This window comes from Lepidochelys kempii, chromosome 11, assembly GCF_965140285.1.
Source record: "Lepidochelys kempii isolate rLepKem1 chromosome 11, rLepKem1.hap1, whole genome shotgun sequence".
Classification (NCBI taxonomy): Eukaryota; Metazoa; Chordata; order Testudines; family Cheloniidae; genus Lepidochelys; species Lepidochelys kempii.
The window spans coordinates 20,762,947-20,775,041 of NC_136390.1; the positions used below are offsets into that span (position 1 = coordinate 20,762,947).

At 40.9% G+C, this 12,095-nt stretch overlaps 1 protein-coding gene across 1 annotated transcript in view; it reads right to left on the bottom strand.

Annotated features, from left to right (window-relative positions):
- LOC140895919 (von Willebrand factor D and EGF domain-containing protein-like) overlaps positions 1-12,095 on the bottom strand; it is a 198,798-nt gene that overhangs the window by 80,792 nt on the left and 105,911 nt on the right. The window contains 1 exon segment of the mRNA XM_073306827.2: positions 6,193-6,306. Coding sequence (XP_073162928.2) covers positions 6,193-6,306 — 114 coding nt within the window.

The following is a 12,095-nucleotide window of genomic DNA, read 5'->3' on the forward strand; positions in this document are numbered from 1 at the left end:
TGCTTACATTAAAAAGACATTGATCTTTGGTAATCCTAGGGAAGTTAGCCTTGACATGCAGGACTGAAAACATTTATTCATCAAAGTCATCAGCAGTGTCATCTGAGTTTAGGGCATCATAGCTAGACACATCATGCTGATCCTTGTTTCAGCCAGATGTACACATCTTTGTACAAGGCAGGCAGCTGGCCAAACATTTGCAGGGTCATGAGTACCTGGTCTTTGCACAGGAGCGTTTGATTAGCTGAAGGATTGATTCGGGAGTGCACGGTATTTCACACATAACAGGTGTGATCAGTCCGTCCTCCGAGACCCATCTGTGCTCGATAGGGAAGGGTAGTTTTGGATGTGCTTGATCATTCCAGAGCCTCTCCCCTGCTTGATAATTTGCTCTCTTGATAGCAGGTATAAATGCATCCCCCATCATGGCAATTTTTTGCTGTCTGTCTACTTCTTGGAAAACATCCACTAACATTGCTCTGCAAGTGTTGGAATGCTGGTCTTCAAATGGTAAGCTTTGGCATATAAATGCCTACGGTTCATTTATGACCTCATCAGGAACTGTCTCAGCCATTCTGTGCACCTTCAGAGTGAGGAAAGAGACCTTGGAGGCTGAATCAACTGCCTTCCAGTAAGACAATTTAGTCTTTCCAACCAACCTTCTGGTAGTGGTCATTCCCTGAAAGGGTGTGGAAACCTGGCAGTGTGGTAGCTTTTAATGATCCGAGTGATAGGAACACATCCCTGAGGTATATAAAAGGTTCTGCTCCCCAGCAGCAGGCACAAAAGCTGAAGTCTTGGGAGCATCTCACAGAGAGCACTAGAACATCTGTGACTTGTGCAAAAAATCCAGAGTTTAGTAGCACCACTCTCTCTGGCACTGATGGCAAGATAATTTTAGTGTCAGCCTCCTCATGGGAACTATGAAGAAACTTCAAGGAAAAGTGCAAGGCAGCAGCTTCCTTATGCCACGCAACAATGAAATTCTTTGAGCAATTCCTGCAAGGTGTGCAGTTAACTCGACCTTCCTGTGAGTATGAGAGAGTAGTTTCTTCAATGTGACATTGGATATGTTTGATGAGCCAATGATTTTTGTACTGGACAGGTAAAATACCATGGAGTATTTTTAATTGATTCCTCTGCCTGCATGTCAAACACGAGGTGGACTATGTCATCGGTCCAGTATTTTCTCTGTGGCATCCTAATGAAGTATTCAGCCAAATCTCAGCAGGCGTTAACAGTTTCTAGTTTGTTGAGAGCTTGTACTCAGGCATACCATCCATGCTGAAAGGCCTCTGCTGACATAAAGTACCCATCATGTTGTCAGTAGACACTGGCTTAGGAAGATCATGTGAGATATCCATTAGTTTGCTTTTTGTCTGTTATGTGCATTGTTCTGTCATATTTGAACATCAATCATGCAACCACCGAAAACTCATATTCTCCCAAGTCTCATGTAGAACAACATCATGCTGAGATCTGGACACGAAAAACAAACAATGACCTATCTGTGATTAGCTCTGTAATAGTCCCTGACACCTTCAGTCTGACTTTCTTCTTTGCACTAGAGCCCAGTTTAAGTCTGTTCTTCTTGATTGGTGCCCATAGATTGATGGAGTCTTGGATAATTATTTGGGTTTTGGAGGCTTCGTTAATTCATTACCCAAGATATCCATTCATCTGACATATTTAGCTATCTCATCACAGAAGACTGCTTTCATCATATTAATAAGCTCAGTTCTGTCATATACAAATGTGTTGCCCGTGTGAGTAATCTCATTTTGTAGCTTTAAAATTGCCCTTTCTTGGCATTAAACAGCACCTAAAATGCTGCTTGGTTACTACTGAGAAAGTCATCCAGCTACAGTTAATGATTCATTCAAAATTTGATGGAGTTCTAGGGTTGTCTCACTACAAGTGACAGCTTCATACAGATTCTCATCTGTCTCACATGTTGAAACTGTGCTTAATGGGTGCCTTCAGGCTTCTGGCTTACTGCAGAAGATGTAGATGTCTTCCCAAAATGCACACCATGGGACCTAGTATAAAGTGAGTTTTGCCCACAACTGACACTTGTCCCATCGTCTTCAAATGTTTCCTGGTGCTTGCTGTTTTCCTCTCCAATCTTGCCAGATTCAGTTTATGGGTGTACTTCTTATAGCATGTAAAGTGCCACTGAGAGTTGTGTGTAACCAGGTCCTCTGTGGTCACATTCTCCAAAGATTCAGTTCCTAGTCATTACATTTCATCTCCCCATTGATGCCTAAAAATGATCAAGACCAAAGTAAAAACAAAAATTCTGTGATAAATTACTTTGGGATTGTAACTAATTAAGTTGTGTAATGTATGTCAGGTAACTATGTGCATACCGTTTGTGGATGGATTCCAGAAATTTCTGGCTGGTTGCTGATGTCTTAACCAGTGCCTCATTATAATTCTTTTGGCATAATAAACAAAGCTGATCATCTTTACCACTGAACCAATTCTCTTTTGCTGATGATGGCAAATCACTTTGAAGCTCTCCTTCCATATACAGTAATCTGAAACACTAAAAAATGATCAGGTATCATGTTCTGAGCATTAACTGATGGCACACTTGTCGATCAAGGCTCACAGTTTAATTTTGTGAGGGCTGCATTTTGACATGACTGTTAAAAAACAATTTTTAAATTATATTTTACACATTTTCTTGAATATATATCTACATAATTGTTCTGTGTTTGTTATGTTTCATACCATCTGCTCCTGGGAGAAAGGGCTTTAAATGACACCCAAGTTGATCTGTTTCTGATGACACTGTATTATCAAAATTTCCATCAACCGTAGGACCTGGAACTGGGGGGATGCAGTGAGTCCCTCCCACCACACCACAGAGGATGACATCACTGAAATTATAATTCTATACATATATTTTTATGTGTCAAATGACACCTCCCTTACCTTTTGACCATTTACTTGTCCGTGGAATTACACACACTGCTAGACTGAGAATGTAGAAATCAGAAAATGACAACACATTCGTATTACTTGTGAAAACATGCAGGACAGGATATTATAGTAAGAGGTTTAAAGTAACAAATTCAGAAAGCAACGCTGCAAGCTCTTGTAAGCCTGATGCTGTGATTTGCAAATGCAAACTTTTTTCAAGGGATGAGTGAATATTGCCCACGTGGTTGGATCTACCTTATAAGGAGCACAAAGGAAATAAATTGAAACAAATCCTCTTTACCTGGAAGAGGAAAGATCAGTTACAACAAAATGAATGCAATAGCATTTCAGAGTTCTGAAGAGGATACTGTCCCTTCACTTCATCAGTCAAATATCACCTTGATTTCTGAGGTTTAATTATTTTCAGGGATTTTTAATATTTTTATCTATTGTAAGAAAAATTGCATATTGAAGTATACAATAAATCTCTATGTCTACATGCCTTGTATACATCTGTGAATGTGTGATTAAAGATGATTTCTTTGCATACTAGTTAACTGTATTTGAATTTGAAACTTGTTTGTTTCCAGGGGTGTATTATAGGCATTGAAGACAAGAAAAATTATAACTACATACAAATATATGTGTATACTTACAGCATATGTAATTCATATTTTAAATTTAAGTAATCTAATTGCCAAATTGATGAATGACAAATGAATTGAACAGGCAACTTTGAGAAAAAGTATTGTAAATTAAACAACCAGCCCATTGAACCGTTTCTGATACCATTAACTCATGACTTCAGTACTACCTTGCTCCTTGAGTAGTTCCATGGATTTCAATGGGTATCTTGAGGAATAAGGTGCTTGTCAACACGATTAAAGGTATCACAATTTGATCTCATATACATTATTATTGTACTTCAGTAGTGACTAGATGCCTTAATCAAAATTAAAGCCCCTTGTAGCTAGGCACTGTACAAACACAAAATAAGAGACAGACCCTACCCCTAAGATCTTACAATTGAAATAGATAAGACAAAGGGTGGGAGAAAGGAATTATTATCCCAACTATAAAAATTGTATACTGAGACATAGAGAAGTTAATTCACTTGCCTGAGGTAACACAGCAAGTCTGTAGCAAAGCTGGGCATTTGACCTGACCTCCAGAGTCCTAGTTCAGTGTTTTAAACTCAAACCCATCCTTTCTCTCTTTTAAACACCAGTACAAGTTTACATTTTTTTATGTTTAAAAGAATCATGTCATAATGGAATTCATTCATAGGTATGTTTAGCTTTGAGTAACCCTCCAATATATATGAAGATTAATTTCATTTCATAGTCTGGTATTTTAAATCTATATCTCTCATAAGAACTGGATGCATCTTTGCAATAAATTTTGGTAAACAGCATGTGGAGCAGAATCAGCACTATCCTTTTATTCTTGAGTATCAATTTTTCAGCCTTTGCTTTCCAAAGCATGTCTTACATTATGCAATTATTTAAATAGGATTCTCCATTTGTCTTTGCTGTGCTATCAAACCTAAGTTGCTTGTCCAGCAGACTGTCATGGCATAACTGCTGAAAGCTTCTATCTATTATTCATTTATCTTTTATGTCACAAACACTCAAAACAACTAAGCCCATAAAGGTTATGCCAGAAGCAATCAATGGCATGCTCAATGGGTATGCAGTTGCAGATAAACACAAAAGGTGTTAATTGGATGGAGAGTTACAAGAGGAAGTAACAAAAACAGATTTCAGAGTAACAGCCATGTTAGTCTGTTTTACAGGTTTCAGAGTAACAGCCGTGTTAGTCTGTCTTACAGGTATGCATCTGATGAAGTGAGCTCTAGCTCACGAAAGCTTATGCTCAAATAAATTGGTTAGTCTCTAAGGTGCCACAAGTACTCCTTTCCTTTTAACAAAAACAGAGGCACACGAAATGAGGTGTTCCTGAAACAGACTGTAAAGAGGAGTGTTTTGATTTACATGGATTCATTCTACCCAAATATATGAATATAAAATATCACCCTATTTACTTTCTCTAAGTGTCTCAGCAATTCTGGACATGGGACTGAGTCCCAATCATGGACCTTGGCACTATTGAAACTTGGGGTGGTTGAACAAGGATCTGTGTCCAGATTTCACAAAGGACTCCTATCTTTACTAAAGCTTAAACCAAAATCCCAATTCCAATACTTTAGGGCATCAGAAATCCAAATCTAAATCTTACACTGTTCTCTAGATGATCCCATTGCATTTACAGGTATCCCTCAGCCATCCTCTACATGATAGCATATAGTATGATTTGTTTAGTCTGTTCCCCCCCAATATTCTGGTGGACCCTTTGCATTACAACATGACCAAGTTTACAGAAGACCAACACAGAATCAAATGCTAGGTCTACATGTAATTGCTCTCCGCAACCAATGCATGTATCTATTGCAACAACAGTTCAATAATAATGCTGTGCACGCACACGTGTGACCATGAACATAAACCCATGACAATCATTGCTGTTAGGAGCATGAATAATCTGCACAAGGGGTTTCTGGGTAATGGCTATATCAAGTTTTTGGGTACATACACAAAAATGTAGACTGCAGGCCTTAATCCCTAGGAGTTGCCTCAGAAGCCTTCACCATGACTTCTGTCATGGGGGCCTCAGAGGGGCACCTGTAGGTTTTGTGGAGAGGAATACGGGTGGATGTTTTCTGCCCTTTGCTCCACTTTCAGATTGTTGGATTTCTCCTAGATACCTTTGTGCAACACCTACAAGAATTTAGCTGATAGCCCATTTTAAAACCCCAAAATAATCTGCTTCCATTGGTGTTTCAAATACATTGTTTTCCTTGAGTGGTTTCTCTTTAAAGCCTGTACTCTTGAGAGTAGCATGGATGTCTTTGGGACCAGCAGCCCCTTGGCTAACAGTTTTCAGTATTGCAGAAATGATAAATCTCAAGTGTTTGCTGTGTGGATAGTTCCTAAAATCCTGTTTTCGGGGGGTTGTTTATTTGGCTTTTTTTTTTTTTTTTTAAAGTTCTGTGAAGTTTTGCCAGGTTTCAACCTAGAACCAGAAACTTGCATATATATGTGTAGCACATATACACAATCACAATCCTGTATTCCTTGTGCACACAAAACACACACTGGAGGCAATGCACACAGATTACAGAATCAGGCCCCAGTTTAAAACTTAATGAATGTAATACTGCATTCTTACCAGAATGCCTGTAAATCTTACAAAAATCTGTCTTACTTTCATTAATAGACCACGTGAATTTCGAAGTGTCAGGTTCACAGAGAAGACATGAACTAGTAGGGCTTGAATCTCCTTCACTGTAGCATAGTCCATCTATGTTAAAGTCTCTTCCTGCCAAATAAATAAATAAATTAAAAAGAAAAAGACCAGAAAAATGACAGAAATTAGCAGTTAGTAATTGCTTGAGGTAAGCATGATCTACTGTTTCTCTAGGAATAGAGAAAAACAATTTAAATGCTAGCACTTTGTCCCCCAGGGAGAATACCAGTGCATCTTTACATTGCTGAAACACCAAAGAGTTTTCCAGTTTCATTGCAAGATCCTAGTAGCAGTGTCTGTCTTATCCTAGGCAACTTGCAATGTCACTGTCATGGACAAATTTGATAGAACACAGCTTTTTTCCTAGAAATGTGTATGTACTGTATGTGATTATTACCACCAGCTGTGGCTTGCTAATATGATGATTATGTGGTGACACTCAAAAAATAAGCTCCATAAAAACACTTAAGGGGCACTTTCTAAAAACTTTGACGTTCTGGAATTTTACTCTGTTTTTTAAAAAATTAAGTGCTTCTGTCCATTCCTTTTGAAATAATAATAATAAAATTCAATGGCAATAACAACTCAGTACAGAATGAAATAAAAATGTAGTAAGGAAACATTTTATTTTTTAGGTTTCCATGACATTATTTTAACCAACAGTAACATTTTCAAATGCACCTAAGTCACTTAGGAGCCTAAGTCCCAGTGAACATCATTAATTTTAGTCAATTGGATGTGGACTTCATCTCTATATAGGGCATATGTTGAATTTCCATAGTGACTATGTGCACTGGTTATTGGATATGTTTCAAACAAAACCCTATCCTTTTGGGGTGTATCTCCCTCAATATCTCCTGATGAAGCAGTTCCACTTAGTATAAATAATTAGTCATTGAAGTAGGGATTGAAACCTGACTCTCCCACATCCCAGGTAAGTGCTCTAATCACTGGGTTATAGAGTCTCACTCTTTCTCTGGCCCAGGGAGCATTGCTTATTCCATGCAACGTGTAGCAGCTTCAATAAGAAAAGCTGAGGAAGCTTCACCCCGCAATATTCCAGTGGTGAAGGCACTCACTTGGGAGACCCAGCGTCAGAGACTGGGACCTAGGCAGTCATGCCCAGTGGTTGAAGCAGGAGTTGGCAGCCAGGAATAGAAGGTCAGCATCAGAGCCAGAATCAAAGGCCAGATACCAGAGCCAAGGGTCAAAGCTGAAGTCAGGATCAGAGCTGAGGGTCAGAACTGGAGCCAGAGGTCAGATGCCAGAGCCGAGGATCCCAGATGCCAGAGCCGAAGTCAGGAATCAGAGTTACATTACCAGCAGTAAGGCAGGGTTGCGTTCATGGCAGGAGCAGGGCAGAGAACAAGGAGGAGCTATCACACCCTTGACAACCACCAAGCTGCTGCTGCTGGGTTTAAGAACTGGTCAGTGGACTCTTCCCACCAATCAGATGGAGTAGCCAGTCAAGCAGCCTACTAGAGGCCAGCTGCCCTCATTATGTTTGCCTGGAGACTGGCTGTGCTGCAGGCACTGAATCCTGACAGTACCTCCCCTTCAAGAGTGCCTCCTCAGGGCCCAGTTTCTCAGAGTATTACTGACGGAGTTCTAACAGTAGGTCCAGGACATGGATGTTCTCTGACTGGTTTATGAATGTTATAATTCTTGACATCTGATTTGTGTCCATTTATTCTTTTACGTAGAGACTGTCCAGTTTGTCCAATGTACATGGCAATGTGGTCAAACTGGACAGTCTCTACATAAACGAATAAATGGACACAAATCAGATGTCAAGAATTATAACATTCATAAACCAGTCAGAGAACACTTCAATCTGTCTGGTCACTCGATTTCAGACTGAAAGGTCACAATATTAGAACAAAAAGACTTCAAAAACAGACTCCAATGAGAGACTGCTGAATTGGAATTAATTTGCAAACTGGATACAATTAACTTAGGCTTGAATAGAGACTGGGAGTGGATGTGTCATTACACAAAGTAAAACTATTTCCCCATGTTTATTTCCCCCACCCTCCACTGCTCCTCGGACATTCCTGTTAACTGCTGGAAATGGCCCACCTTGATTATCACTACAAAAGGTTTTCTCCCCCTCCCTCCTCTCCCCCAGCTCTCCTGCTGGTAACAGCTCATCTTAAGTGATCACTCTCCTTACAGTGTGTATGATAACACCCATTTTTTCATGTTCTGTGTGTATATAAATCTCCTCACTGTATTTTCCACTGAATGCATCCGATGAAGTAAGCTGTAGCTCACGAAAGCTTATGCTCAAATAAATTGGTTAGTCTCTAAGGTGCCACTAGTACTCCTTTTCTTTTTGAGTTTATTCATTGTATAATCCTGAAAGAGCCCAGGTTTTGATAGTTTGGCGCATGGGTGGCTCGATTTAAGATCCTGGGCAGAGCGCCACACCTTGTCTCCTATGCCGAGATTGGAGCAGCCTGACGGTCTTGGTCCCCATGGTGTTTATAGGCTTCTTTGGCAAACTAGAAGTGTTCCCCTGATCTGCTGGTGAACTTGTATAGATGGGAGGCTAAATCTGCAGCGGTTGGTACTGGATAACTTACAGGTATGTCTGTGCGGAACTAGGGGTGAAAGCCATAGTTTGTAAAGAATGGGCTATGTTGAGTTAAGGCATGGAATTTATTGTTACATGCGAATTCAGCAGAGCACAGCAGGGGAAGCCAGTTGTTCTTGTAATAACTCAGAAAACAGTGAAGACACTGTGCCAAGATTTGATTGACTCTTTTTGTTTGCCAATTAATCTGCGGGTGATAGGTGGACAATGTGATAGGAGGAATTTGATACCAAGGAGTCTGAGAAATTCCTGCCATAATCAGGAGATGAACTGGGGTCCCAAGTCTGATACAATGCCTGTCGGTAAACTTTGGTGGCAGACAACATTTTCCAGGAGAAGCCAAGCTGTCTCCTGTGTGGTAGGAACTGTACAGCATAGGATGAAGTGGGCCATCTTTGTTAGAAGGTCGATGGCAACCAGGATTACTGAATGTCCTCGGATCATGGCAGTTAATGAAGTCTATTGATATAGTAGTGGCCACCCGAAGCTTCTTGAGACCGGATGCCAGGTCCTGAATTGACCAAAATGGTCCACAAGTGGCAAATGCAGGCATTGTTTCAATACCTGAAGCCTAGTTAGTTCCTCTGGAATGTAAGTGCAACCCTTGTGACTAAGGAGGTTATTCTAAAATAGGAACTTGAAGTTGGGTTGGGTACCTGCAGCGTTCAGTGTCTTGTGGATCTGGGTTATGAAGGAGTTATCAGAGAGTGGATGGTGGATGTAAGACTGCTGTTGATCATCTGATTGACAAAGTTGGACACCTTGAGCATGGTGGTAGAGAGATCTTCACCAGGTTCAAGATTTTTGTCTTTGTGGGATAGGGCACCTGCTTTTCCATTTCTCATCTCTGCATGATAGTTTACCACAAAGTCAAATGAGTGAAGAAAAGGGATGAGTGGATCTGGTGTTGGTTAAGGTGTCTAGCAGTCCAGAGGTAGTCCAGATTCTAGTGGTCCATCAGGACTTGGACTGGGAATCAGGCTCCTTCTTGAAGGTGGCACTGCTCCTCAAAAGCTACATTTATAGCTAGTATCTCCTTGTCCCAAATATAATTTTTTCCGATAGGGTTAGCTTCTGAGAATAAAAGGCACAAGGATGGAGATGGTTGTGGGGCTTGTGTGTTGAAACAATACAGCACCTATAGCAAAATTCGAGACATCAGCCTCAGTTGTAAATGGCTTGGTGGATGAATCAGGATGGATGCCGAGGTGAATGACCTCTTCAATTAATCAAAGGCTGACTAATCCTCGATGGACCAGGCAACCCAGCCCCCCTTTTCTACATGCACCATTATGGGTGTAACCATGCAAGGGAATCCTTTTACAAATTGCCTGTAGAAATTGGCGAACCTGAAGAATTACTGCACCCCATGTACATCCTGGGGTATGATTCAGTCAGATATTATTGCCACCTTGTGCAGGTCCATGGTAAGTCCTTCAGGTGAGATGATATAGCCCAAGAATTCTACTGTGGTTTTATCAAACTTGTGGTGGCTTGGCAGTGTGTCTCCAAGAATGTGAACATCTGATGACTGTGGATGGCCTGACTTTAAGAGAAAATTAGGATGTCATCCATGTAAATAATAACAAATGTATTGAATACTGGAAGGTTGCCAGGCTGTTGCACAACCCAAATTGCATGACCAACTACTCAAAGTGATCACACCTGGTATGAAAGGTGGTTTTCCATTCGTTTCCTTCCCAGATCTGCACCAGGTTATAAGCTCTGCAGAGATGCAACTTTGTGAAGTCCTTGATGGAGCAAAGTCTTTCAACAACTCATTAATGAGTGGTAAAGGGTAATTTTAAAATTGTAATCTTGTTCAGAGATCAGTAGTCCACACCAGGATGGAGGGAGCTTTCTTCACCACAAAGAAGATTACGGCCATCACTGGGGATGTGGAGGGGTGAATGAACTCCTTTTGCAGGTTTTTCCTCGATATAGCTTGGGAGGGGTGGGGGTGGGGGGCTGTGGTTCAGTTTTGGAGAGGGATTAAATGCACCCAAAGAGAAACTCTACTCCCAGATGGAGATTGCTGGGGCAGGTGTAGCTGCAATGCGGTGGTCGGGTGTCAAGTTTTCTTGTTGTTAAATATGCCAACAAGGTGTTGATATTTAATAGGAAATCCTGGAGCCATTGGGGAGGTCATGGGAGGTGCTGGGGTCACCTTTGGATTTTCTCTTCACATCTCTGAATTCTGTGGAGGACCAAGTAAGCTCCAAAAGAGTTGCTGGTTCCAGGTTGGCACAATAAAAACAGGATTGTTGGCGAAATAGGGAGTCAGAGCATACCGTGCCTGACCACCAGGGGATGGATGGGTCGTGGGCAATGAGCTAGCAGGGAGTCCAAGGACAACTGGTGGATGCAGTGCACAACTTAGCCTGAACTGGAGAATTTCTTGGGGCCTCAAAGGGTAGTTCCCTCTAAGGGACCCATGTGGTGGGCTGTGATGTTATTGACAAAATCTGTAACCATATAGATCACTGTTGCAACCACTGTTATATATTTTCAGAAAATATTGTACAGAGGTTGTCGTGTGAGATGTCTATGGGAAGGTTATGATTGGCTGGTTATAATTATGCTATCTGTATATGTGTATCATTTTTGTAGTTGAAGTTGTGAATATTGGCTCTATACTGTCTGTATTTCAAACTTGCACTATGCTTCTGGGGAACACCTCAGGCAAGTTGGTGTCAGCTCTGCCTAGCCTGCTTGATGGCCCATTAAGAACCATCAGCTATACAACTGACCCATTGAAAGAAGGTGGATACACCTTGTGACTCAGCAAGGTATGCAGGATCATGCCTATGGACAGAACTCTAAGGTTTTTTCTTGCATGTGTCTTTGGAACAAAGAAAGAGAGGCCACCTGATAAAAGACTGCTGCAGCTGCTCCATCTTGTCTTCAATCCTGCTTCTTACCTCTGAAGGAACTTTGCTACAAACTGAAGCTCTACACAAAGGACTGATGACCCATCCCAGCTGTGGATGTACTCCAGAGACTTGATTTGAACCTGCAGTTTATTATATCACTGCTACAAGCCTGAACTAAGAACTTTACCATTACTGTATGTAATTTATTCCATTTAACCAATTCTTGCTCTCATCTATATCTTTTTCCTTTTATGAATAAACCTTTAGATTTTAGATTCTAAAGGACTGGCAACAGCGTGATTTGTGGGTAAGATCTGATTTGTATATTGACCTAGGTCTGGGGCTTGGTCCTTTGGGATTGAGAGAACCTCTTCTTTTACTGGCGTATTGGT